The 27,225-nt window shown below is 50.0% G+C and overlaps 8 protein-coding genes across 8 annotated transcripts; 3 read left to right on the top strand and 5 right to left on the bottom strand.

The window, feature by feature from the left end:
- Positions 1–694: 694 nt before the first annotated feature.
- BGZ61DRAFT_481181 (uncharacterized protein) lies at positions 695–1,281 on the top strand (the record flags this gene model as incomplete). The annotated part of the gene is made up of 2 exons (XM_046249270.1): positions 695–1,042; positions 1,105–1,281. The coding sequence occupies 2 exons, from the start codon at positions 695–697 to the stop codon at positions 1,279–1,281; spliced, it is 525 nt and encodes a 174-aa protein (XP_046101318.1).
- A 1,287-nt stretch (positions 1,282–2,568) lies between these two features.
- BGZ61DRAFT_551445 (glycosyl hydrolases family 2, TIM barrel domain-containing protein) lies at positions 2,569–5,852 on the bottom strand (the record flags this gene model as incomplete). The annotated part of the gene is made up of 3 exons (XM_046255500.1): positions 2,569–3,745; positions 3,799–5,203; positions 5,252–5,852. The coding sequence occupies 3 exons, from the start codon at positions 5,850–5,852 to the stop codon at positions 2,569–2,571; spliced, it is 3,183 nt and encodes a 1,060-aa protein (XP_046101317.1).
- A 1,300-nt stretch (positions 5,853–7,152) lies between these two features.
- Positions 7,153–8,869, bottom strand: BGZ61DRAFT_481179 (lactose permease; the record flags this gene model as incomplete). Its single annotated transcript, XM_046249269.1, has 3 exons — positions 7,153–8,177; positions 8,230–8,650; positions 8,705–8,869. The coding sequence occupies 3 exons, from the start codon at positions 8,867–8,869 to the stop codon at positions 7,153–7,155; spliced, it is 1,611 nt and encodes a 536-aa protein (XP_046101316.1).
- Positions 8,870–9,777: 908 nt separating this feature from the next.
- On the bottom strand, positions 9,778–11,679 carry BGZ61DRAFT_535544 (uncharacterized protein; the record flags this gene model as incomplete). Its single annotated transcript, XM_046254284.1, has 1 exon — positions 9,778–11,679. One exon carries the CDS (start codon positions 11,677–11,679, stop codon positions 9,778–9,780), a length of 1,902 nt encoding a protein of 633 aa, XP_046101315.1.
- A 1,175-nt stretch (positions 11,680–12,854) lies between these two features.
- On the top strand, positions 12,855–14,428 carry BGZ61DRAFT_358545 (glycoside hydrolase superfamily; the record flags this gene model as incomplete). Its single annotated transcript, XM_046240974.1, has 2 exons — positions 12,855–14,223; positions 14,283–14,428. 2 exons carry the CDS (start codon positions 12,855–12,857, stop codon positions 14,426–14,428), a joined length of 1,515 nt encoding a protein of 504 aa, XP_046101314.1.
- A 1,481-nt stretch (positions 14,429–15,909) lies between these two features.
- BGZ61DRAFT_496388 (Six-hairpin glycosidase-like protein) lies at positions 15,910–18,634 on the bottom strand (the record flags this gene model as incomplete). Its single annotated transcript, XM_046251014.1, has 4 exons — positions 15,910–17,703; positions 17,760–17,951; positions 18,006–18,483; positions 18,534–18,634. The coding sequence occupies 4 exons, from the start codon at positions 18,632–18,634 to the stop codon at positions 15,910–15,912; spliced, it is 2,565 nt and encodes an 854-aa protein (XP_046101313.1).
- A 555-nt stretch (positions 18,635–19,189) lies between these two features.
- BGZ61DRAFT_496387 (uncharacterized protein) lies at positions 19,190–21,500 on the top strand (the record flags this gene model as incomplete). The annotated part of the gene is made up of 3 exons (XM_046251013.1): positions 19,190–19,327; positions 19,835–20,489; positions 20,542–21,500. 3 exons carry the CDS (start codon positions 19,190–19,192, stop codon positions 21,498–21,500), a joined length of 1,752 nt encoding a protein of 583 aa, XP_046101312.1.
- A 270-nt stretch (positions 21,501–21,770) lies between these two features.
- On the bottom strand, positions 21,771–27,044 carry BGZ61DRAFT_535541 (uncharacterized protein; the record flags this gene model as incomplete). Its single annotated transcript, XM_046254283.1, has 7 exons — positions 21,771–22,082; positions 22,243–22,548; positions 22,631–23,495; positions 23,587–24,261; positions 24,336–24,746; positions 24,819–26,281; positions 26,331–27,044. The coding sequence occupies 7 exons, from the start codon at positions 27,042–27,044 to the stop codon at positions 21,771–21,773; spliced, it is 4,746 nt and encodes a 1,581-aa protein (XP_046101311.1).
- Positions 27,045–27,225: the final 181 nt, after the last annotated feature.

The raw sequence follows: 27,225 nt of genomic DNA, 5'->3' as shown, positions 1-27,225 counted from the left end.
TATTTCCACAAAACGTCGTTGGCACCGTTTGGCACTACTACGTAGAAACATCCCTTGGAACTATAGGCTCTACCCGAACCCCCCCTCCTCGTCTTCCCGTTCCCCACCTCTGGCGCGTTCTTTTAATTGAAGTGATAGCTGACTTGTGATATATATGATATATATGTGATGGGTGTGATAGGCAATCCCCACTGTATGCTGTGTAATATATATGTGACGTAAGTATTAATAAAGTTAAGGGGTCGTAGAAGTAGGTATTTATTAAGTAAAGCGCAGACTGCAGTACAGATGTTAAGCAATCTCACCTTCTCATTATCTATTCTACTCATTATAACAGAGGGAGGTGAGGCAAGGTAAGGCAATAAATACAGAGAAGGTAATAGAGAAACAGACCCGGAGGGGTAAGCGGGAGAGAGCTTGCGCACAACAACAGCCACAACAACAACCACAGCAGCAGCAGCAGCAAGTGAGGTTTAATTCACGACACAGGGTATATATCTACTTGGCATACAAGGGAGCAGTGCGGCCAGGGAAGGACGGTATAAACGGGATTGTCAACCATTTCCGCAAGCAGCACCGACTCAAAGGAGCAGACCTAGCTCAGGTAACAGCATACTGCCCAGAATAGCCATCAAAGGATCCACGCGATATAGAGAAGCCAGCTGATAGGGGTGCTCCAATTGAGAATCTCAAGATGCTTCCAGGCTATAGATGCACCGCATGCAAGTACCGCACAGTCAATCGGAAGAACATGCTGGGGCATCCAAGGACGTCGGTCCACTTGGACGTCGGGAGCGGCTGGGAGGAGGTGATGCTACAGTCGTTCTCGCAGGGGCGCTATACAAAGTACTGGATCGTCGACGTCGCTAAGATACCAGGGCGGCAGACCGATGCAATAATAGATAGAACCACAGGAAACCGGTACTCAGATATCGGGGGCCGCCGTAACGGGGACAGGGATAGAGATAAAGCCAATAAAGAAGGAGGTGGAGCTGGTCGCGGGTGGGACGGAATGCTGGCCCAGTACGGCCGCGCACTGAAGGTAGAAGAGGACCAGAGGCAAAAGATCGCGTAGAGGCCGGGCAGCGTGAACCACGATAACAGGTGGATCGACAAGGCGGGCTGGGCGAAGGTCTTTCAGGAATCAGATCTCAAGCAGATCTACCAGCTCGAGTTGGGACCGAAATCAAAGCTGTGTGGAAGAGCATACGAGACGGTCCGGAGCGCGAGGAACAGGAGACGCTTGCGCGGCTCGCCAAAACCTTCGGCCGAGAAATGTAAAGGTATGTAGGGCGACTGGAGCGGGTGCCGAACGAGACACTTCGATGGCTGAACAGCATCAACCCGGAGACGCCGACAGGACAGATCTTCAGGGTGAAAGAGTATGAAAGTTCGAATGACAAGTATTGGGCATATGGAGTACGGTATCTATGCCACTGCTGGCAGGTGTGGAAGCTCTAGCGAGAGGAATAGCGAAGGGAAGTGGTCGGCTCTATCTTGTCGTAACATTCGTCTATAATGCAAGACGCATATCCAAGCTCAAATGAAAATAGCTTCTTATAGCTGTAGATCGCCCACACTTTTGGCGCTTGAAGTCTATTCAAGCCAAGTGAGTAGCAACAGGAGATACAAAGGCCAAGAGTAGACCAAGCCGAGGTTACTTCGTCGTTAAGCTTTATATATATAGATAGCGGGAAAAGAATATCCACAGCCTCCAGCGAGACTATTCCCATAAGGTAGCGAAAGTAAATTGATAGGCTTGGGTGAGCTTCACAAGGTCCTCGCCGGTAGTAAACTGGGCGATCTCAGGCTCTCCATTTTTTCCTGCGACCCCACTTCGCGATGTTATACTTCTCAGCTAATATGGTGTTTGCATTCAAGACTTCCTAGGCTAGCTATTGGTCGATGTTATACTTCTATTGAACCAAGCAACTCCCTCTTCGCCTGTCGTAAAGGAGGGAAAGAAAGCCTCGATCGTGGGCAGACCAGGGTTTGGATTGAAGACAGTAGACTGAACCTCATTCATCGGGCGCACCAACAGGGCCGAGGCTTAGACCAGTACCGGCAAGAACCAACTTGCAAATAACGGCAGGAGCATCAAGCAATAGCTGCTAAGCAATATAATCACCCATAGAGAAACCAAGGGCGTCGACTTCCGTGACGTTAAGGCTTGGGAGTAGGACGTTAAGAAAAGCCAAGAGGTTGAGAGCAAAAATCTTAATGCTCGGAGTAATGGCACCGCGGCTGTAGCCAAGGCCAGTATAGTCGTACATAATAAGTTAACGACCCGTTGCAGTCAGGTTGTTAATAAGCTCAGGGTTCTACGTATTAATTGTAGATCGGATATAATTGAGCATAAGCAGCAGCGGAATATCACTGGTATGCGTACTCGGTTCTATTTGCAACCAAGAACAATGTCTTTGCTGTTTCCTGAGCAGACATGGTGAGAGATTGTGTTGGGACGTAAAAGATTTATCAATTGTTACCTCATGTGTCCTTGCAGCCGTCTGTGTCCTCAAGTTCCAATCATCTCCCTCTCAATATCTAGCTCAACAATTCTTCTTCTTCCTACTTGACACTCTCCAGCCTGAATCCAAAAGTCACTTCTTGTACGTGCACAAGATCTTTCCCAGTCACGCCTGGTCCACAAGCAGCCGAACCCACGCCGGCGACCTTCGCATCGAGTCTGAGCAGCGTTGCGTTCTCCTCAATCAAATCGCACGGGTGCTTCGCCTCCTCAATCGTCACTGCGGAATACCGGCTTGCGGCCCAATTAAAACCAGTAAATGGCGAATTGCGGCTTTCGCTACCAGGTTCGACGCTCATTCGAGCCCGTAGTCCAGCCCCGTGAGTGTTTGTGAGTGAAAGCCACCTCGCGTCCATACGATTCCCATTTTCTTGCGGCACCTCGTACGGCGTGTGAAGGTCCCTGACGGAATCCACGCTCCATATTCCGAGTCTTTGCGCGCTACGCTTGTCAGGATACGCTTCTCCAGGCCCGAGACCAAACCATTGTGCTTGAGCAAGAGCATGATCGGCGCGGAGGTTCAAGCCCACCCGAGGAACATGCTTGGGGTAGGAGCCTGTGGGCTGAAGATGGACGCATACATCAAGTGCTCCGGTTGCGAGAATTGTGTAGTCAATCCTGCAATCCCATCCCCAGTCGAGGACTGGAGGGGACAAGAATGTCTTAGCTGTAACCCTTAGCCCGTCTTTAATGCTGTGAGTTGTAAAAGAGCGCAGCTGGCTAGTCATCTTGTCAAGCGCATAGCGCTTCCAGTATGGCAGTGAATTGGGGACATCGTTATCGGTTGGTGGCCGCCAGAAGGACGGTATGATGGCTGCGTTTGTCGATGGATCCGACTCGAGAATTGGGGTGTTTCCTGACGTCCAGCTTTTGAGGCAACCTCTCGCCTGATCGAATTCAAATTTGCAATCTGGTCCCCAGACCGTCAAGTTCGTGCCCAAAGTTTGCTTCGAGATTTTCGACCTCGGCTGGCGAGCAATCGAGAGCTGGGGTGTATCCAAGAGTATTTTCCCAGGCTCGGTCAGAGGCAACTGGACCCAGGCGATCTCATGCCCGAATGGTGCCCATGGAAAAGACTTGCACAGTTGCAGGGTGATTGTCAGGATAACTTCCGATTGACTTTGAATGTTTATCGCGGATTGAGGCAGTGGGATTTTGACCGTCTTTCCAGCATCTATTCGTGGTGCGTCTAGCATTCCGGATGACAGAATAGTTGACCTGTGTCGTATAAGTATCATTGCCGTCTATGAGGACTTGGAGATGCTGCTTACTCCTGATGGAACTCTTCTACTTTGTAGGAAACCATCAAGTGGTCCAAATTAGCAAAGTCATAAAGGTTTTGAATGACTAGTTGGTTACCATCCCTGGACAGGTGCACAGGCTGAATGACCTTTTTGAACTCGGTCAAACCAGGTGTCGGAGTGTGTGTGCTGCCACAGAGTCCGTCCATGACAAATGCGCCATCGTTTGGGAAATCGTTGAAATCCCCTCCGTATGCGTAGAAGCCCTTTGTAGTTTGGTCGTCTTCTTTCCACAGTCCGTGGTTGGCCCATTCCCAAATCCAACCACCTTGTAGCCTCGGATATGTACGGAAGGCCTCTTCGTAATCGTCAAGTAAACCTGGGCCATTTCCCATGGCATGACCATACTCACACAGAACAATGGGCTTGTCATACCTGCCATCTTCTGTCACGCCGACTGATTTGGCCAAATCCACGAGTTCATCCAGTGGTGAGTACATGAACGAGTACATGTCCGCAATTTTGGCGGCGGAGTCCCCCTCGTAGTGTATCAGTCGCGTGGGGTCTGCCATCTTGGTGAAATCATGCATGGCCTGGTGGTTCCGTCCAAAGAATGACTCATTTCCATAGGACCAGATGATGATACTGGGGTGATTCTTGTCGCGATGGAGCATCGAGCGTATTCGATCCACATATGCGTTTTTCCATGTCGGATTGTCAGAGGTGTACACCGCAGACTTTTTGAAAACCATTTCTTTTCTTGCCCCATAAGTCAATTCCTTGGACAAATTCAGCGGCCGCGTGACAGCACGTGAGAACCCATGACACTCTAGATCAGCTTCATCCATGACCCATAACCCCAGCTCGTCGGCGATATCATAAAGCCGAGGGTCTGATGGATAGTGACTGCATCTGACGGCATTGAGGTTGTGTGACTTCATCAAAATCAAATCCTTTCTGATGAAGTCGATTGGCACTGCACGTCCGAAGCGAGGATGGTGATCATGGCGATTAACGCCCCGAATCCTTATGGCTTTGCCATTGACTGAGATGAGGCCATTCAAGAGCTCAACAGTGCGAAAGCCAACATTCTGGAAGACAGAGAGTATTCTGGTTCCATTCTCAAGCTGCAGCTTCGCCCGATAAAGGTGCGGTGTTTCAGCTGTCCACTTTTTAGGGCCGGAGACGGAAAGACTTAGGTTGACCCTTGTAGTGTCAGAGTCAACCAGAACCTGGGTTTCTCCAATAAGACCGCCTCCATTCTTGGCCAACTCTTCAAGAGTCAGCTTCAAGGTCCCTTCACCTTGATTCAGGATGTCAACGGTTGCGGTCAATGTCGCGTCCTGGTATTCGTTGACCAGGTCTGTGCGGATGAACCAGTCCTCAATTCGATGCTTCGATGGAAATGCGAGAAGATAAACGTCCCGATAAATGCCTACTCAGGTATTAGTGACATTTGCAGACTCGTGCGTAGCTCACTTACCAGAAAGCCACCATTGGTCCTGATCCTCGATATAAGTCGCATCAGACCACTGATAGACAGTGACCGAGAGCTCGTTATGGCCTTCCCAGTTGACGTAGGCGGTCACATCAAATTCGGATGCATTTCGAGAACCTTGGGCATAGCCGACAAGAACGCCATTTACACGAATATGGTAAGCAGAGTCAACTCCATCGAACCTGAGTCGTAGTTGCGAGTCCGGTTCCCACCCTGTTGGGATATGAAAGACTCGTCGATAGGTGCCGGTGGGATTTTCCGTCGGCACATAGGGAGGACATACAGGAATTGGATATTGAACATTCGTGTAGTGGGGATGTCCCCAGCCTTGAAGCTGCCAATGACCGGGGACGTGAATGCTAGACCACGATACGGGTGGCGCTTCAAGGCCAGGCATTGCTTCAGAGCCAGGAGCTTCGAGGGGGGTTGATGCATAATGAAAGTCCCACTTGCCATTCAACAATAAAGAATCAGCGGGTATGTAGTAGGCTCGCGTAGGAAGACAGTTCCTCCGAAAGACGGTTTCGTTCTCATAATCATTTCTCCCCTGGACTTCCTGAGAGGGGATGCCGTGGATCATCACCATTTTCGTAGAGTTGAGACTATGAATATCTCGACAAATCCTTTTTGGCTTGAGAGGAGCAGATCGATTGCTACGGAACGCAGGTTATTTGAGCTCTCCGGGATGATGATGGTTCTAAAATCTCGACATCAGAGTTGGCTAAATTCATTCTGGGAAACGGGCACTGAGTCATGCATTGACATGCACTGACGGGCCTAAACTGTAGCCGAGGTAATTCAAATTGCCCAAGGGTGGATAATGAGACTGCTTGACGTCGGAAAATCCGACGGAATTCGTGATGCTGCGATATACGAGCAGGGTAAGGAGGGGGGGACGAATACCCCGGAGCTCGGCATCAAGGGCTCTCTCTGCAGACAAACTGCCAGGAGCTACTGCACGAAGATAGGTCTCAAGGTTCGGAAGTATTCAACCGACCAAACAGCAACGCGGGGAATGAATCCCCCAGTTTTGATCGTACTTAGACTTAAGAGGCGTGTCCCCCCAGCTCAGTGTCGGAAAACGCAACGGTATTGCAGGGTGCGATGCGGTGTTTAACGGGTCACATTATGTGTAGAGTTTTAAGTCGACGGATTAATGAAACTTGAACAGCTTTAGGGGTGTGTTCACAGCTCAGCGTCGGGAAACGCAGCGGTATTGCAGGGGCAGCTGTCTCGCGTATGGTGCTGCAGTTGCGGTGTGGCTGCATTGCGGCTCTATTATCGGTCATATTGTTTACAAGGGTCATGAGATGAGAATCTTTTCCAACCGCAGATGCAGTTGGACTTTGGGGGCGTGTCTGTAGCTCATCGTCGGGGAATGCAGCGGAATTGCAAGGGTCAAGTTAACTGGGGTGGGCGCATCGCCTGCTCTTGTTACAGTACTTGTACTACTTACCTGCTGACGTGAAATTGAGAACAAGGCTAGCTACATCTAGGAAAGGCCAAGCTCACAGATACAGAGCTAAACTGCACAGCAGAAACCAGTTGATGATCATGACTATGCCTGGAAGGCTTGGGTTTCAAGCTACGGTCAAAATATAATCATAACGATATAGAGACTTTACATGAGTACAGTATTTGGGTCGCGCAGGCTCTCATGCCCATCATTATCTATTTCATGGCAGACAGAGGATGCATTATTTCTCGATTTATGTTCAATGTTAGGTAGCTTAAGAGGAATGATCGTTGTAATAGAACTAGAAGAACTACTCGAAATGTTGCCGTGATCATTTCCAACACAGGAATGCTACAAATGCCCGTCCCGTGCTGAGAAGACAGTACTCTGGCGCATAGCCACCAAGCAGCACTGGCACTCGCATGGCTGCTTACACTGTTCCGTCATGCTCCGAGCTCAACGCTTTACTGTTGGTGCTAATTTGAAACTTGACTTTTTCGAGGCTCTTCTTGACCGGGTTTTTCGCCTCGAAGATGTCCGACAACTCTTCCAGCGTTTTCCCAGCCGTCTCAACAAATAAGAAATAGACCACTGCGATTTCGACACAAAGCCATCCAACGAAAACCAAATACAACTTCCATCCAATCTTCTTGATCCCCACAGAAATTCCATATGTGTTGGTCATGGAGGCAATGTTGAGGAAGAGGAACTTCATTCCCGCACCTCTGGCACGAGTATGGTTTTCTAAGCATTCGACGGGGTATAAAACTTGCAGAGGCGTCCAACCACCTGCAAAGAAAATACCAAAGAGGTAAATGAAGACAATCAACCCGTAGACCAGGTTAGGGTTGTCGACTGATCTGGCAGTGAATGCTGTTACTGCGATGTAGCACCCAAGAGCACCCGTTAGCCCGCCGAGGAGCATGACCCGGCGGCCGAGTTTGTCCAATAATGATGCTCCCACCACAGCTGCTATCATAGAGAAGATTGGGTTGATAGCAGTAATGAGCAGCTGCGTCGAAGTGTTGGTAATGCCCCCATTCTCGATCATTGCTGGCAGAAAATACGAAACAATTGTGTTTCCAGACCACTGCCCAAAGAAGGCCATGCAGATGACCATCATGGATCGGTAACAAGTCGCCCGACTGCTGAAGAGCTCCCGGAAATCCCACCATCGATGCTGCTGGTCGTGCAACTGTAGTTGTTCAACAATCTCGCCGACTTGAAGAGTCACGATTGGAGCTTCCCTGTCACCATCCGCATGATACTTGGCAAAAATATCGATGGCCTCCTCATGCCGATCATGTGCGATCAGCCACCGTGGAGATTCAGGGAGGAACATGATGATGAGGAGAACAATCCCAGGGAGAAAGGCCTGAGCCGTAGTCGGGATGCGCCACGCCCAACTGCTTTGAATGTTCTTGTTACATCCGTAAGTCGTCCATGCTGCGAGAACTAGTATATTATAAGCACCCATTCGGCACGTTTGATAGAATGGAGTTCTCACTATTCCCGAGCCACCAGAACGTGTTGTAAATTCCAGCCTGAACCCCACGGAAAGCAGGATGGGCTAGTTCGACGATGTAGACTGGCCCGGCAGCTTGAGCGATGGCGGCTCCAAACCCGAGAACGAAGCGACCGCCCATGAACTGGGATCTGGTGTTGGATGGGGCTTGGATAGCAGTTCCGACAAGCACAATGAAACAACCGATGGCAATGCATTTGCGACGACCTAAGCCATCCGCTATCATACCGCAAAAGGGAAACGCAGCCACCGAGCCAAGGCTGTAGATGATGAAGATGACGCCAGTACTGGCACCAGCGCCATCCAAGCCGAAGGTCTTTTGATATTCTTCCATTGCGTTGACAGATCCCATTAGAGAACCGTCGAAACCATTCATGGTAGAGATGAAATAGCTGACGAAACACTGCACCAATATCAGAGTCGATAACCTAGGAACTTAGTCGAGGATGGGACTCACAACAGCCCAGAGCTTCCTCATGCCCTTGGACATCATCGAAGATTTGTCCGCCTCAGTGACGGCGGCAAGCTGAGCCCCAGCTGGGTTGGTTTCAACGAAATCTTTGGAGGACACATGGTCAATTTCGGTCGCCACAACCTTGCGTGGTTCCACATCGATGGCCATGATGGTAGTAGAATGGAACTACTGGTAAGGGGTTACTTGTAGGCGTAGCAAATAAAAGGGTGATGATCAAGTGTGAGTGAAGTGGTTAAAATCAGACTTCCTCTAGCACAGCAGGGAATTCAGCGCTTTTATGGTTCGTGAGACCGGAACCCCGCGTTGCACAACTTGCGTATCATTTGACTGAACCACATTGCAAGTTCGACGAGGGGAGGCTGCTCAAGAACGCCTCATATGCGCACCTTACCAGGAGCAGGTAGCGGTTCGTCGTTGGGCTACCTGCAGCCTCATTTCCCCGTTGCTACCATGGGCAACTCATGGCCGTGATCAGCTGTGGCAATAGAAAACACATCCAGTCGGATATGATCGGGAGGGTGGGCTAGTACAAAACTCCTGGTCACTCTTATCACGCTACTGCAGCATGGTGAGGGGGATGGACATAAACATGGGGCCCCATGGGGCCATGGGGGGTAGCATTAGCAGATGGGTCTTCGGGTAAATCCACCCACGGCGTACTTACATGGCAGAATTGTCTCCAGATCGAACCTGGTCATCCCCGAGTTCCCCCGGGTTCGGAACAAGAAACAAGGATTCTCGGCATCAACTATAGCGAGGCTAGCGAATAGTTTCCGGGTTAACCGTCTAGATTTGAGAAATGATCAGGTCACAACTTGGGCCAAGACAACCTTGTAGCACGACATGGACTTGAGTCAAGGCGTAAACGGTTACACCATTTCATAAAACAAATTGATCAATTCCGTTTCTACCACTCTGTTGAACATGCTTCAAATACTTGTTGGAGTACTCGATGGATGTCATGATGTAAAATCATCGCCTCAACGCAGCCCATTCTTAGGACCTATGAGCTTAGTGTCTTAGCTAAAAATGAATGACGCCACCTCATACACCTTTTAGGCTCCATTTTGAGGTTGGGTGTATACAACACCGTCCAGAGTGGTGGTTAGTGTTCCATTCGCTTCAAATACATTGTGAAACATATCAACAGTCAAAAAGAACCCTCCCGGACTTGTCATCTTTGTACCATTAGTCTCTCCATGCTGGGTGAGGTTGGAATGCCACTCCAGTATCGGAAGAGAATTTCCTTCCACTCTATACGTCACTTGTTCGTTCCCATTCAAGAAGAGAAGCCCGTCGTTGGAAAATTCATGATAAGTGACCCTGACAGTGGTGATGCTTGTCCTGGAATCATCCTCCACAATCATGACATCTGCAGATCCCGTCTCCAAGCCCTCTAGCGTGAAGTTTCCTCTCGGAGGACGCAGTGCCACTGGCATAGCGCTACCAAGCTCGTATGGAATCGCCCAGGGGATAGTGTCGGGTAGGAGATCAACTGGCGGGTGCTCCTTAGGCTGTCGACTAACCAGATCAGCAACCATCAGACGACGGTCACGTCCACCCTCTGCAGTGGATGAGTAGCATGGGAGTGGGTTCTCGCCTCCACAAGCAGGAGACAGAGTCAGTGCCTGGAAGTAGACGATGCGGTTCCCTCCAGGCGACCACTTGGGATCAGCCCTTCCATTCCACTCCGGATCGTTGATGGCACCACTGCCCGGGATGCCGCTCCCAGCTGCATTGATCTGTTGCCCGAAGTACGACCCACGATCTCCGTAACTGTCGATCAAATACGGCTGAAAAAAGCGCCTCTCTCCATTATTGCGAGTGGAAGAGGCCGCCGCTGTCACAAGCAGGTCGATGACTGGTGGAATTTGCCTCATACCTGCCATGAACATTTGGCGATTGCTGCCACGAGTGTCCATAACTGCAGTCCACTTATCATCGGGGGAAATATCAACTGGATCGGCGTATTCCGGATGTCTGGTCAATCGACGAATCTTTCCCGTGTAGAGATTTATGGCGAAGACGTCCATGTTACACGACTCGGCGGGATACCCAACGTAGGTGACTTCAGCACCAGTGCCGCTGAAGCCACGGACCTCTCCGATAGTAATGGCGTCAGGTCTGATCTGCATCTTGCCACCTTCGACAGTAATCGAACTACTGCGGCTCGGGTCGAACAGGACGTTGACATGAGTGAGGTCATATCTTGGTGCCAATGGAATTCCGGTCGTGGGCAACTCATTCAAGCTCAGTCGACCAACAAAGGCTGTCTGCCCAGCGCTACTCAATGAGCTCCAGGCCAGATGGACATCATCTGGATGCAAACGCAGTTCGCGAATGGAACCACTTGCTCCAGTTCCATCCACTGTGACTGGCCAATAGATCGGGTAGATGTGTACTTGCTTGGGCGTGCACTCTTCACTGGCAAAGCTGATTCCGCCACAATCGATAATGTAGCTTCCAGCTAGGACCCGAGTCCCATCTTTGAAGGCTTGTGGATATTCAAGATGATCTCCGTCATTGAATTTGCCGTTCTCCTTTGGTACACCACAAGTGATGCACTTCCACGAGTCCCCATTGGTGAAGTTTGAGCCGTCAGCTTTGATTAACACCAAGTGCGTGCCGTTGTAAATGTTGCCTGGGTCGGGCGACTCTGGTGCACCAGCAAAGTCCATACCAGCCCAAACCCCCAAGCCATCTGGAGTGAAACCTCCTCCGAGCAAGTTTGTGGTCTGGTGAATACAGCCTGTACGGTGCGGATTCATCTCATCACTGCAAGCGCCAATTTCATGGCTCGTAATGGCTGGAGGCAATCGAAGCTCGGTGACCTCGATTGCCTCTGGATTTGGAGGGGGTGGTATGAAGGTGCCAGGAACCACGGGTAGGAGTGGTAGGAGTAAGGCCGTAAAGCCAACAAGAGATGGCACCCTGCTAGACATTTTGAAGGTAGCCATGATGGATATAGAGATACGTATGAACAATGATGATGAAGTTTGCCTCTACCAGAGGAAAAAGAGAGTTCTATGGGAAGATTCTCTCCCCCATTAGTTGGCGGTAGGGTTGAACTACCTATTTGTAGCCTGAATTGAGCAGCACGTCTACCCATGATGCAGCTTGTTACGAGAATCACTCCAAGATACTAAATTGACCGGGTATTACAAAACGGGAAGTTGACCGTGGAAGATGGCGCAAACCTACGATTGAGTCCTCTTAGTGCACAATTGCCCTTGCACTTGGGTCCGGAGCTTGGCCACCAAGTCCATAACAATAACATCTCTGCGTCAAAGTTTCCATGCACTGTGGGCATAGGAGGACCCGACGTAAACAGATTCAATAGCCGAGAACAGTTCTCAACGCGTTGCTCGCCGAACCTTCAAGTCCAAAGTGCCAACGTCGTGGCTTACTGATCAGAGGTCATCAGCTGATGACTTACGAATAGCCGGTGTGTTCCAATCCGAAATGGGGGCGAGAATACCACACCACAACTCCACTTAGGAATAGCGTATCCCGGTAGTACAAAGTTGCTGAGACGAAGCATTGTACCTATACTTCTGGGGATACTAACTAAGCTATAGACCCATGGCAACGTGATGTGCTGACAGGGTACAGGGCGGCGAGAGCGTGGGGAGAGTGCGGGGAGCGGAAAAGGAAGCGAAGAGGGTGGAGCAGTGTATTCCGTTCTCGCCGTGCATGAGACTGGGATATTTTGGCGCAACTCTGCGTCGGAAAATTTCACTTGAGACTGGTTAAATCACGCGGAGAAGCACTTAATCCCTGCAGTAGTTGTATGTTTAGGCCTACGAGGTAGCAGCGGATGTGTGATAGAACTCTGCGTCGGGAAATTTGGCGGCATTGCAAGGGTTCTATTGGTGACTTCATATTCAACAGTACTCCCCATACCATATGATCTCAGTTCAACAAAATTCGCCCCGTTTGTATCCGTTTATTCAATTCTAGCGGGGACATCATGATTACCAAGTACTTTCAGGTACGTAGCCCAAGACAATATTAGTATCGGAGCCACGTTTCCCAACTCTGCCGACCGCAAATGCACCCATTCTCCAGTACTCCCAACAATCTCACACAATAAAATTACTTATACCCTTTTTCCTACGTTCCCTTTGCAGCAATGTTCAAAGCTGAAAATAACAGCATTCGCAACAGCCAATCGACTCTCGATGGTATCAACGCCCAAGAGCTCCCGCTGCCACCCGACTTTGTCTGGGGTACGGCTACAGCAGCATATCAGATCGAGGGCGGGGCTTTCCAAGATGGCAAGGGGAAGTCAATATGGGACACTTTTTCTCACGCGGTACCCTCTCAAACGAACGGGGAGCATGCTGACATTGCTTGCGATCACTACAACCGCATGACCGAGGACGTTGATTTAATGTCCTCATATGGAGTGGACGTCTACCGTTTCTCCATTGCGTGGACTCGAGTTATTCCTCTGGGGGGACGAGATGATCCAGTTAATGAGACTGGAATCGCCTTCTACAATAATCTCATCAATCGTCTCGTCTCACTCAATATTGCGCCGGTTGTCACTCTCTACCACTGGGATCTTCCTCAATCGCTCTACGAGCGCTATGGAGGCTTTTTAAACAGCAAAGAGTTTCAAGCGGATTTTGAACGATTCGCACGACTCTGCTTCTCTACATTTGGTAACAGGGTCCAGAAATGGATTACATTCAACGAACCGTATATCATTTCGGTGTTTGGGCACCACAGTGGCGTTCTTGCTCCTGGTCGCAGTACACAGACAGGCGGCGATAGCAAGACGGAACCTTGGCGTGTTGGGCATAGCATGATCCTAGCACATGCTGCTGCGACTTACGCATACGCATCAGACTTCCAACCATCCCAGCAAGGCACCATTTCGATAGTGCTCAACGGCCATTACTATGAGCCATACGATACTCATAGCGAGGCCGATACGGCAGCTGCACAGAGAAGAATGGAGTTTTATATTGGATGGTTTGGCGATCCCATCTTTCTGGGCCAGGATTACCCTCCAGCGATGCGCGCCCAGCTCGCCGATCGACTTCCAGAGTTCACATCCGAGGAACTGGACCTTGTTCGCCGGACTGCCCCCATAAACGCTTTCTATGGTATGAATCACTACACGACAAAGTATGCACGAGCGCTACCGGAACCCCCAGTCGACGATGACTGGACAGGAAATGTCGAGGAGCTGCCCACCAACATTGAGGGTAAGGAGATTGGGCCTGTGTCCGGGATGTCATGGCTGCGAGTTGCACCGACAGGATTCCAAAAGCTACTCAAGTGGGTTTGGGACCGTTACCATCTGCCTATTGTCGTCACTGAAAATGGTTGCCCATGTCCTGGTGAAAGCACCATGAGTTTGGAGCAAGCTGTGAATGATGAGTTCCGTATCAAGTATTTCGGCTTGTACCTGGATGCCATATCCCGAGCTATTTACGACGATGGCGTGACGGTGCAAGGCTATTACGCATGGAGTTTGATGGATAATTACGGTATGCTGCCAGCATCTTCTTTGGCTTATCATGTGAAACGTTAGCTGACAAACTGCTAGAATGGTCCGCCGGTTATGGCCCACGGTTTGGCATAACTCACGTTGATTACACAACCTTGGTACGAACCCCGAAAAAGTCTGCTTCTTATTTGAAGCAATCTTTTCAGAGGCGCAGAGAGGCCGGATTTGATAAGAGCTTGGAATAACGAAATCATGCTGAGAAAGCGGGGTTTCGCCGTGAGTATTTCATCGATATCCAACTATATCTAATTATTTCCTTGATGTGACACCTGGAGAAATTACGCAAGAGATTACCATGGCGATGGGTTATTCACAATTTCTATGAAATCGTTACTTGTGCACCTTGAGTAAAAAGTTTATAACAAACACCAAGGATAATATTATCTCTACGGCTCATTACTGTATGACCGTAAATAACTGCTCGGGCGCATCATAATACTTGCGTCTGATTTGTTCGTCTGACAGATTCGTAGTTTTCTGGCCAATTTCAAGCAATTTTATCTACAATCTGTTCAAGTGTTGGCTCATCGGCGATCAACACAGCCGTAAATCCACTCTCAGTTTCGGTGCTCAGAGCTTCTTACTTGGTACCAGGAAGAGCACGAGATAATTTTGGCTCTTTTCAATACTGTGAGTCACTAGCTTGGCCTGCCCATTGCCGAGCCATCTTGCTAAAAGCTCGCTCGTGCATTGGATGGAATACGAGCGCAGGCAGTAGTGTGCTCAAGTGACATGATCCATACATCAATGGATGAGCTTCTCTGTAGCAGGGGGTTTGGAAATCCCACCTGTCTGGCGCGGAGTCAGCGCCGACTTTAAGCGAATACTCGTATTGCGAAATACTAGTTTGCCCAGGATCCCCTTAGCTCGCCCACAATTGTGATGCCAAGTCAACGAGCCAACAGCGCTAACAACGCATCTTGTCACGAGCCCCGGAATGGATTTTTACAATTCGGTGCACTTTGTTAGAGACACCCTGCAGTCCTGGCGGTGGTGAGTTATGCTGGATTAGGCATTCCTCATGTCACCTCAACGCGTGAAATACCAGTCCAATTGATCATGGAATATAAGCCTTCCAATTTCGAGATGTCACTTACCCTATAGCTGAGATCCATCATTCATCGAGAGGTGAAGTGCAGCAAAGGTTCTTCATTCTTAATGGAATCTTCTATGCAGCTTCTGTATAAACACTAAGCTCGCTGATCTCAAATTTTGTGAGTGGATATTTCGTAGATTGCAGGTGTAGCTGCTGCGATCAGAGCCCATCCCTCAAGGTCGGATAGCTACGTTGAAGGGATGCATGGGAACAAATAGTTGGTCAAGGAATAGGTAGAGTATGTCTATAAGTAGTGCGCGTAACGATCCCCAAAGTGTCAGCGCAGGTGGGAAACAGAAACCCATAAAGAAGCTACTGCGGGAACTTCGCCAGGCAACAGGGGGGGAAGAGAGGCGTTCTGGTAGAGAATGAAGGGGAAAGTAGGTTTGTTCGTTGAGGATCACGCAGAGGCAGCGGGTGTAAGAAAATACATTGCTAGCTGGCTAAATCATAGTTTACTCTGAACTTCAAGGGCACTCTGGCACCATCACAATCCTGTGCAGCGACACTGTAGAATGTAACGTTGATGGACATTTCTGTTTTGTGCTTCGTGGGAAAACAAATCTAGCACTACAATTTTGCGGTAAAACTATAGTAATCCCTCCCTGAAAGTCTCTTGATTGTGTTTCCAAGCTTGAAGACACCTCTTGTTTTGCTGGGAGCCCTGATTGTAACCTTCAAAACGCCGCCACTCAGTTGCCATTTGACTTCAAGGGTACCAAATGCCGTCAAGACTTTTGCTGTCGCTCGTTTAAGGCCCATATGAAGTCCCATTTGAGGAGAAATGACCCAGTTCTTATACCCGAAGCCATCCACACCCTCAGCTTGCTGGATACCTGCCACCGCACGAGTTAAGATGTAGGTTGGAGCGCCACCCCAAGGATGCGAGAGACTGGTAAAAAGTCCTAGGCCAGGGTTGCCTGTTTGACCCACGTATTCCCAGCTAGCTCCGGTACTTGTTTCCTTGTTTGATATCATCGGGGTCCATAGGCTCTTGATCAGACTCATCGACGTGGTTGCTGCAGCTGCTGAATCTTGAACGAGGAGAGCCGAAAGTAGAAACCCATTCGTATTTGGTGAAATATTGACATCAGGATCAGATGAATCGCTGGCAGTTGAATCCTTGTATCCAGGGTGAAGCTCCAGACCCTCGAGTGATGCAAGAAGACGAGCCGCCTTGACCCGGCTGGAAGCTCCTGACGTGATACAGAACGCAATACTGTTGACAGAGACCCCATCTGAATCGGTGGTTGAGGTGCTGTATGAACCACGTTTCTCATTCCAGAGATGATCATTCACAGCCAGTGTCAGGTTCCTCGCTAGTCCTCGGTAGTTGTTTGCATCTGATTTCTCGTTGATAGCTGTTGCGACATCAGCCATCTGTGACAAGGCCTGCAAGAGGGCACAATTAATTGCAGAGCCCTCATGGGAAGGGCCTAGGAATGCCCCAGGCAATGAGAGTAGTCCAGTGGTCTTGTAGGCAATGTTGCTCGTGAGGTATTGCAAGTTAGACCTCCACTGAGACCAAGTCTTCTTTGCGAATTTCAAGTCGTTGGTCATCCGAACATACTCTGTAAAAGACAATATGCCTAATATCTGGTAGTCGGGTAGAATAATTCCATACACTTCTTGGCCCATGAAGTAAGATGCTCCACCCCGAGCGAAGGCGTACGATGCCTCCACAGGATCATACCCAAGCGGAGGAGCGTAGGGAAGCAGCCCACTCGACGTTTGCCAATCAAGAAGAGTCTGGAGAGTCTCTCGAGCCAAGTCAAATCTCGAAGTGCTGGCTCCAATGACCCGGACGGTATGCAGGAAATCGCCTAGCCAAATGAGACGATCACGCTTTGGGCCGTCCAGACAGGCGCCCTTATAATTGGCACGGACGCCGTATTCTCTCACCACACCATCTTCGGAAGCATCTGTCAGGGGGTTCCGATATATCTCAGTTTTGTTCGCAGTGTCGTAGGCAACAACGTTTTTGAAGTAACCCGCTTGGTCCTGCCAGCCGCCGAAGCCAAATGAACCCTTGCTAGGAATGATGCCACTTGGAAATCGGCTGGAGCCAACTGGGTAGCTGCTCAGTGGAACATCAAAAATCTCAACATTGTCTATAGACACGGAGATGCTTTTGCCATTGAGGACAGTCTTGACTCTATACCACTTGTTGTCCTTGACAGAAAAAGGCACCTTGAACGTGTCTAGATGCCATGATGGAAGCGTCGTAACATTGACGAACGAGTAGCCGTAGCCGAAGAGAATCGAGTTTGGACGCATCAAGGTCTTGTTTGCGTTTGCGTATGGTTGATTGTCGGCGACTAAGTTAAGTTGAATACCCTGGGCAGGCGAGGCAAGTGGGAATGCCTAGATGCAATTGTTAGTGGATGCAAAACATGACAATAAAAGGGAGAAGCTCATACCACGGTCCAGCCAATGCCACCTTTGTCGACCTTTGTGTCGAATTCCAGTGTATAATTCTCAAAGAAGGCCCCCAAGGCAGTGATGCCTGATCGCATACCTCGAACGAATGCACCATTCTTACGGTCAATCTCCCACATGGTCTTTTGACTTCCAGATTCTACGCATGACATACTAGCGGCTCTTGCCCCAAGCTGCATCAGTTTAATTAGATTCTTATTTGAATAGACGCTCGGGGATAGACTTACCTTCCAAATCTCATTAAGAACTTCATCGTCGCATAAGAAACTTCCAGGGAGATCATCCACATCGACAACCGGGACGCTTGCAGTAAAGCCGACCGATTTGAAAGTAACACTGCCCTTTGTGATGAGCTTAATCGACTGCCATCTTTGGCCACCTTGGAGCAGGAAGGCGTCGATTCGTCCTGGTCTTGTGATTTCAAACGTCTCGACTCGATACGTGTTTGCGAGTGCAACCGCGTAGGGAAACGGCCCATCCGAGAAGTTTTGACTGAGTCCTGACGCTTCTTCGGAGTATTTGACCTCAATCTGCACCGGACCTGACACAGATTTGATCTCAAATGACGGATAGCCAGCAACCTCAACGCCATAGTCTAAGGTCGCGAATGGTACGCTCTGATTTAATGAGAATTGGTGGAAAGTTCCACCATTAATTGACGGTTGACTACCTAACGCGAGCCCCACTGGATGGAAGTGAGTTTGCCTGGAGAGTGTAAGCGATGGTACGGGCAAGTGATGTGGACTCTGCCTTACCTTGAGCCTCTGTCAGTGTTCTGGGGCCCAGTTTCGAATGTTTGTCCGGAACTGGACAAGAGACAGACTAGGAGAGCGGAGTTCAGAATGTGAATCCTCATGATGAATAGAGTGAAGCTTGTTGGTTTCTAAGATGTTCGCTGTAGTTTCCCGGACTTCACTACGACTCGAACCTACTGCCTTTTATCTGCATTTAGAGTCCTGAACTTCAGCGTTTTCGGCTAAACATGTGCCTACTCACCCCGCTCGAGTTACTTCCAAGTCAACATCCGAGAGTAGCGGTTTACTCGTCTTGTCATAGCTAAGTCTCAAACTTGTGCTTAGCTCGGCACGTTTGGCTGTGTTGAAGAGCCGAAGCGGACCCCGTGAGAGCGGTCTGGGGAACGACGCGGGGTAATACAGGTCATACGCAAATATGTAAGTTGCCACACCCCATCCCAGAGTCGATCCATAGCTCGGGCTCGGCCTGGCGAACGAACCGACGCTATGGATTACACCGAATGCCGAGAGAAAGAAGGGGGTTGTGGTGTGTTGCTCGAGTGGGGTCGTAGGACGCTGCACGTCGGAAAACTTGGCGGCTTTGCAAGGATTACAATCAACCACGTATTGTAAAACTGGGCTCTTCTTGGTCGACTAAACCTTTGACCGTGAGCAACATGTCAGATGAGCACGAGGAAGTTAGGACCAAATGCGCGATGCTTCAGAAACCCGTTCCGAGGGTAAAACGGCCAAACGCAGTCAACCGACCGGCTCAACATTTGAACGCAAGCTTGAATGAGAAAGAAATATGCCAAGTAAGCTACCGTAAGGACCCTACTCCCACCCTTGAATCCCTGAATAACACAGATGGGGAATGCAAGTGCTATTTTGTACGATAAACACGAATACGCGTATTTGCGTACTCCTTCGCTGCAGATACACCACGCCAGCCTAGTTGTGGCATAGCGTCAGCAACTAACAGAAGAACCCGGAGGATCTGTGAGCGATGAGGGGGGCATGATACAAGGGCTTCCAGGGATGTGGACGCCGATCCATGTGTCCGGCGGGAAGAAACTGGGGAGGAATGGTAAGCTTGGAAGAAATCACGGGCCAGTAAAGCCGACTTGAGAAGGACATCCGAGGTGAGTTTTGTCCAACCCCTCACCTATACGGATTAGAAAGGTAAAGTCTTGATGAACAAGCATTGATCAGTGAAATATTGGGGAACAAGATCTCATTGTAACGACCTCCACTTTTCTTCTTGTGCCAGTACAATCTTCGTACTCATGAGACCTCAATCAGCTTGCTTGGCTTGTCGGTAGGTACTAGTCCACATTGCACCTTGTGCCACCCTCAACACACATCTCACCGCTTGCAGGAGTCGACGAAAGAAATGTTACCAGTCTCGTCAGGGTACGAGTTGCAGTTTTTGCATTCAGCGAAACTTGACGTGTTCTGCTAGTCGTCAAGCGACGCAGTCTGTCATCATAGCCTACGAACCTCTTGTCAATCGTCAGGGTACCATCACAGCTCAGACTTCAGCTGCATTTATTCCGGATCAAGCCTTGTGCGAGGAACTGGTAGAATTGTATTTTCGGTATATCCACGTCTCCTTTCCCAACATATTTCATCAGGCAACATTTACAGCAGCTGTCAAAGATGGTTCCGTGCCCAAGATCCTCTTCTTTGGAGTTATCGCTCTCTCTGCTCGGTTCTCGTCACATCAGAGCCTCGCTGGTATTGATGTATGGGCTCGCGGCCGCCCTTATGCCAGGGAAGCGGAGAGACTCCTTGACTTGCACGAGATATCTTTGACAACTGTTCAGGCATGCATTTTATTGGCGGCCAACTTTGTGAATGAAGGGGAGCCAAGCACAGAGTCTATCTACTATGCCATCGCCTGTCGAATGGCTATGTTGATTGATCTCCCCAATGTTCCAGTAATGACGCAAATTGAGCGAGAAGTAAATCGCAGAGGTGTGTAAGCCACATGCATACCAGACAACACGCTGACGTTTCCTCTTTATAGTCTGGTGGTCTTTGATCACATCAGATACCTGGATATCCTCTGCTCTTTGTCTTCCGAGGACAATCAAGCCAAGGGAGGAAGTTCCGCTGCCAATGAGCGAATTGACCTTTGCACAACTTCAGCCAGGTGACCTGGCAGAGCTGGGCCCCTCCATCGACATAACATTGACTGAAAGAGAGGATGTTCACTTTTCGGTGCTTGCTCATATGGTGAGACTTAACAGTCTCTTAAACGACATCAACAATCTCTGCGTCACAATTGTAGCCGAACAACCAAATACCGAAACGGCCGAAAACCTGATACATCCTCTATCTATGTCTCTTGACGATTGGGTATCTCAGATGCCGCCTCAGATGCAGTACACCGAAGCCAACTTAAAATACTGGGCTGGCAAAGGATTCGGGCGTATATTTATAAGCCTCCACATCAACTACAACCATGCTGGGCAGCTTCTCTTTTACCAATTTCTGCATCTCAGCGAAACTGCTGCTGAAGAAATGCCCGTCAATTCTGCACACATTAATGCTAGAAAGTGTAAAAGTCATGCTGCAAACATTTGCAAAATTGTATCTCAGGCAAAGGAGCGACCAGATACTGATGTCCTATACTCCCTACTCGGACATGTTCTTGTGCTCGCTTCAACAACACAACTTCACACTGTGCTTTTCAGTGCCGACAACAAAGAGATATCGATGGCAAAATCTCGCCTCGAGTCTAACTTTGAGGCACTTACAACTCTTCGTTCGTACTGGCCTGTTGTGTCAGCTTCAATCGGTCGATTGAGAGCCTTTCACAATGCCTGCCTAAAAAGCACAAATAGTTCGTTTCGTCTAGATCGTTGGATGTTACAGTTTATACTGGAGTTTTCCAAGCCTATAGAGGAAAAGATTGAGGACTCTGATTCCCGGGAGAGGGATCAATTAGCTCTTGATCGTTTAAGGCAATCTCTCAAGACATAATCTTTATATAGGGTTAGAATAATATCATACCAGTACTTCTAATCTGTAGGCATAAGTTGGATAATAAAAAAAATACTGTTGCGTAATTATCTATCTGATAATATCGAGTGTAACTAAAAAGACTAAATAAGTTTGTGTATATATTGAAATAGTTCATAAATTTAACGTAATTATTTATTTATAAATATCCCAAGGATTGAATCAACCTAAAACTTAGACTTTATAAAATAGTTATGTATTTAGTACTCAACTTACCACCACTACATATATTTATAAAGAACCAGGTGACTGTCCAAACACAACGGAAGCCCCTCCAAAATCGAACGTTGAACCTGTTCCGCCGACGGGCGCCCACGTAGAGAGACCCGGTGTTTGTGGTGCTGGATGCGTCCGTGATGTTTGCGGCGTGACCGTCCAACTTCCGTTTGTCAATTCGAAATCCAATCTCTCCTCCTCTTTAGCCCGAAGAGGGTCGGCGTACACCTTGACGCCGACGTGGCCAGAGTTCAGCCCGTACACGCGGAAAATGACATACAGCTGTTTCTTCTGTCGATATTCCTGGCTTTCTTTAATGGATTTCATCTGCGTTCAATATATCAGCACCCGCCTGGATAAATATAGAGAGAAAACGGGAGTTGTCGTGGCATGTTTTGTCGAAAACTAGCATCGGTCCAGACGCGAGACAAACGGGGTGACATCCCTGAAGCTACGTTGGGAGCCATGACTTGGCTGTCAGACTCACCTGATCGAATTGATAACTGCTCATATAGAACGACTTCTCAAGATTCCGCATGGTGGCCTTGACCTCAATGTAGTAATCTGGCGTGGAGCCGCGCCAGGTCTCATCAAGGTAGCCCCGTTCGATGAACGCCGCAGTCAACACACTATTTGAATCCCGATAGAAGATGTCCGACTGCTCGGGAACATAGTTCTTGGTCAGTTTCTCATACTCTGGGTGCGCTGCGGCGAAGTGGCGCACTACGCTCTCCCAGTTATCCCTTGAGAAGTCAGGGAGCTTCGGCTTGAGTCCCAAGAGGAGCTCGAATGTCTGCGTGCGAATCTTAGTCAAAGACTTTCTTCGTAGCAATAATTGATTGCGTTGGAGTGTTGACGGTGGATTCGAGACTTACAAAGAGTTCACCCGCCGCGCCGACCATACGTTGCCAGTCAGTTTGGTCGTCGGTGACAAAAGAAAATGCCTTTTCTGTTGTCGACTTGTTATCTACCACATCAAGGAGTGTTGACATGTCAAAGGCAGCGCTCTCGTACGGCAACTGCGCGACGCGGGCCTTTGCAACAACGTGCTCGAGAAGGTGGACGTATGCTGGGTCTGCTGTTAGATCATGATTTTGCCGTGTCGAAACAACTCGAGGCGGGTAAGGCATTCCGAGTAAGTCGTCCAGACTTAGAGGAGAATCCCGCGGGGGCAATGCATCTTTGCTCTGAGAATCACTCGGGTTCGGCGGGACTGACGCCTTGTCTTTGGGCAGTTTCGGCGTCGTGGCGGCTGGCGGAAGCCGGACGCGAGGCTTGATCTTCTTCTTCGGAGCCACGCTCATACGAGGATTCGATTGATCGGCCATCAGAGCGGCTTCATCAAACGCTGGGCCTAGAAAGGGAATCGCCTTGTCGCGGAGGATTCGGAGGGCCGTCTTGGGCTGGACTTGGAGGACGCTCCCAACGGTGCATACGATCCGGGGATCGACTATACTGGGCTTGCACTTCATCAGATACGCCGCAAGCTCCAGCGGAAGTCGTGAGGCGAGACAGTATTCTCTGTCGTCAAAGTACTCCGAGGCCGCGGGGATATAAATCCTCAGCTTGCCGCTAACGGCCTCTTCTATGCGAAGCGGGCTATCGGTTTCGGCCTCGCTCCGAGCCAAGACCGATGCTGGCATTGGCTTGATGAAATTGAAGACTCTCAAGTTGCTAAGGGTATCACGAAGCTCGGATGTCCCCCCAGATACACGAGGACTGTTGTAATGGGCCGCGATGCTGTCCGCAGATATGGTTGTTAGCACATCATGGAAAAGTAGACACACAAGTCCGGTCTACGATTGCGGATTCGATTAGCAAGAAGACTTACCTTGTCCAAACGGCAGCTCTGCGGCATATGGTAGAGGAGAGCGTCTGATCCAACTCGAATATTCTGTATATAGAAGCCTGACCCGTCACGTAGATGGACTGTGACATGTACTTTTCTGCCAAGCCGGTAGCTCGGAGAAGCGGATCGAGACGCCTTACCGTGTCAACGTCGAAATCAAGTATGTCCATCTTGCCTCGAACCATTTCCTCGCAGGTATATTCATCCGAGATGGCAAAGTTGTCGTTTGCCGTCAGGAGCTGTACTGGCCCGTCCCGCATGCGAACGGGAAAGACACGAACGTCTCGCAACTCTATTCTCAAGACCTCCATGCTCGACTGGGAAATTCGATGCTCTGCGGTATTGGACTCGCCCGGTAGCGCTAGCATAAGATCATTGATAGACTCGAGGAGCAATTTCGCTTGGTTGACCGAGAGATCGGCCTTGCTTCTTCGAATCGTGGCGAGTTGTTGGAGGATCTGCGAAAAGCCTAGACTAGATATTTGGAGAACCTCCATAAACAAGCTTGACAAGTCGCGGTACGTTGGTTCGAGGCATGGCATGTCTAGGGCTGCGGCGACATCACTCGCCCACACGCACTCGGATGCCCTGAACCACGGATTCCCTGTAACTGCCTTAGAGTTCACATAGATGAGTGGTTTGTCTTTAAAGGTGTTCCTGGGAGGTTAATTGGATGAGCAAGGCTTCTTTCGCGTCGGTGACAATCAATCTGCAGCGCAACAGTAACTGACCTGATAAGATTGAGGGCCGGTTCGTCTGCTCCCTGGGCAAGCTGCTTGAGTTCGGTGTACATGTGATACGCTCTTGTCTCTGCATCGGGGTGGTTGAACCTGAACCGAGGCTGAGCCAACGAGGTTAAAGAGTCTAGGGGTGTCTTTATGTCGACGTAAGCAACGTTCCAAATCCTCAGCACGTCGCGGAAGAAATGCTCCAATTTCTGGCGGTCCTCTGGCTGAAGACTTTCAAGAACCGGGTCCCAGACATCCTTCAACGTCCACTCGGCGCTCGACGTCGAGAATGAGGAGACACTCCACCTGCAAGCTGATGGGAACGTCCATTCTGGAATGACAGAAGAAGCGTCGTCGTCCGGACCTCCCACTTTGGGCGTGCAGAGAACCCCTGGATTGTCAGAAAACCAAGATCTGGTGCAAAAAGTCAGTTCAGCCTGCGTTTGGCATCTCGCGACTGCCCGACTCAAGCAATTGCATACGTACCTTACGCGTCGGAACCCGTTATTTTCTTCTTCAGCTCCCACAAAGTCGTCGCATTGCTCAAGCAGTCTCAGGTAAATAGCAATAACCGTCTGCGTTAGTGTTTCTTTAGGCCGCACATCCTCCGCCATGACGGCTTCAAGAACTTCAAGGGTGAAGAACAGGTTGTCTTCAGTGAAAATGTCGAAATTCATACCAAGTTTAGTCCACGCTTCTTCTTTGCACGCGAGCTCCGTCAGTGGCTTTTCCGATTTCAGGAAAGGCAGTGTTTTGTCTGGGTCGCCCGATAGCCAGTTCGCACATCGCCTCAGCAGCGAAGGCAAAGGGAGATATGTCTCACAAACAAATCGGCTGACGCCGCTTGAGCATGTAACTTCTGTCTGTCGAATGACGCTTGTTTTGTCTTCGCTGGCTTGCCATCCTTTCCGGCCCGCAGGGTGGCAATAGTCGTTGTAAAGACGTGAGAGGAGCCGTTCCGGCTGGTCTTTGGCGATGTAGAGCCACTCGGTGGTGAGGTCGCCGGTGTCATTGTCGAACATGCCGTCTCCGGTGTGCATGAGATACAGATATTCAACGTGAGTGTCCGGAACTGCAACTTCTGGAGCTGATGGAGGACCCGATGTCTGCCGCGCAGACGTGTTCTTGGGTGAGAGCAGTGCTCTAACTGTTGCAGGGTCCGCGGAGACGACGCCCAGCGCTTGGTACAGCTTCCGACAATCGGGATTGGCGGCTGCCGCGGGATGTATCATGACAAGAGAAACATCTGGCGGAATGGGTATCCCGTCGATATCCGGAAAGTAGACCTTTGAGCTGACATTGGCCGGAGCCAGCAATTGCCTAGAAGCGAGGGGCAAAAGCCGCATCGTCTTGAGGGCATCTTTCCAATCCTCGAGTCGGTCTTCCCAAGCGCCGAGCACCCACCGAGCCACGCGCGAGTGCCAGTCCTCATCACGATTCTGGTAGAATTTGACGTTCCAGGCCTCACGCTCTGTGAGAGCCCGCAGCCTTGGTATGAGATCCTGGGTTTGCGCCGCTGCGAGGCCGTACTCAGCGAGAATATCAACATCTCTGCGCTCATACTTGACGGATGGATAAATCGGCTCTTCTGGTAGGTCTGGGAACAGAGGACGGCCGTCAACGTCGACCTCGTCCTCGCCAAGCCTGCGCAGCTGGGAAATTCTGCACAGTTGTCCATGACTGGCGCCACTGTCGGTCCAAAGCAAGGGAAATCGGCTTAACGCGTCAGCAATTGACGTTGTGTCTTGTCTCCAAAATGGATCTCCGCGAAGAGCTGCCTGGTTAGGAAGATAACGCATCCACTTGTACCGGAGTGTGGTATGCCTGCAGAGCTGCTGGATGGCCGTGATGATAACGTCCACGATGGCCTGTCGGAACATCCCCTCTCCCGAGCTGTACGAGAAGATATCGCCATCGGCAGAGCGAGGGATTTTGGTGTCCATCAAGAACTGCTTCTATCAGACCCGAATAAGGATGAAATCAACAGCGCAGACTCACATTGAAAGGTCCTTTCCGGATGGGAGTGACCACATACAAGTCCTGCTTCTCCATCCCAGGGTCTCCGTTTTCATCTATTGGGAATGCGAGGGTGACTCGCGTCGAAAAAGAATCAACCAACCGCTTCGGGTCGCTGCCAATCGGCTGCTTGCCATGGCCTGACACGCCTGAGGGGATATACGAAACGACGTGGAACCGGCTCGTGATCGTTGTCTTGGGCGGAGGCGTGATCTTAGACTCTTCGGTGCGAAGCATAGCCAAATTGCCGAGAATGCCTCTGTTGAGGTGTGCCTCCCGCGACCAGACTCGTTGCTTGCGCTCGTCCAGGATGGCGATGTTGATGGAACAGAGGTTGTTCAGAAACAGCAAAACTGTCCCATGGATGGCCTGTAGCTGCGTGATGATGCTGTAGCGTCGCCGCGTACCTTGGTCTGGCTCCCCGGTGGAATGGGGATAGAAGTGACAACAACGATCCTCTGCTCGCAGCGAAGACGCCTCAGCCGCGCCATTGCCGTCGTGGTTACACCCGACGTACACGCCGTCGTGACCTAGACGGATCGAGATGCTTGGGTCCTCTCGGGCGGCCCGGGCTGCTGAGTAGGTCCTGCCATCAGCATCCCGAAGCAATTCGGCAATGCCCCTTGCATCCAAAACCCCCGAGTGGAGGAGGATCGGAGCGAAGTTATCGGGCTGGGCCACATCTTGGGGCTCCATTACTTGGGCTGGGGAGGTAGCGTGGGTTCGGTTCTTTGGTGTAGTGGAGAGAAGAACTTGGTCTGGCCAGGACGATCTAGTTCGCGACTTGGCCTGTTCCTCTCGTAGAGCTCAGTCATCACCACGGGCAGGGTATTTGTCGCTCAGCCGCACTGCAACCCGTCACGCTCCCTCTTGCAGG

Source organism: Ilyonectria robusta (genome assembly GCF_021365365.1).
Source record: "Ilyonectria robusta strain PMI_751 chromosome Unknown BGZ61scaffold_17, whole genome shotgun sequence".
In the NCBI taxonomy this organism is placed as follows: domain Eukaryota; kingdom Fungi; phylum Ascomycota; class Sordariomycetes; order Hypocreales; family Nectriaceae; genus Ilyonectria; species Ilyonectria robusta.
This window is presented reverse-complemented; position numbering and strand designations above follow the sequence as displayed.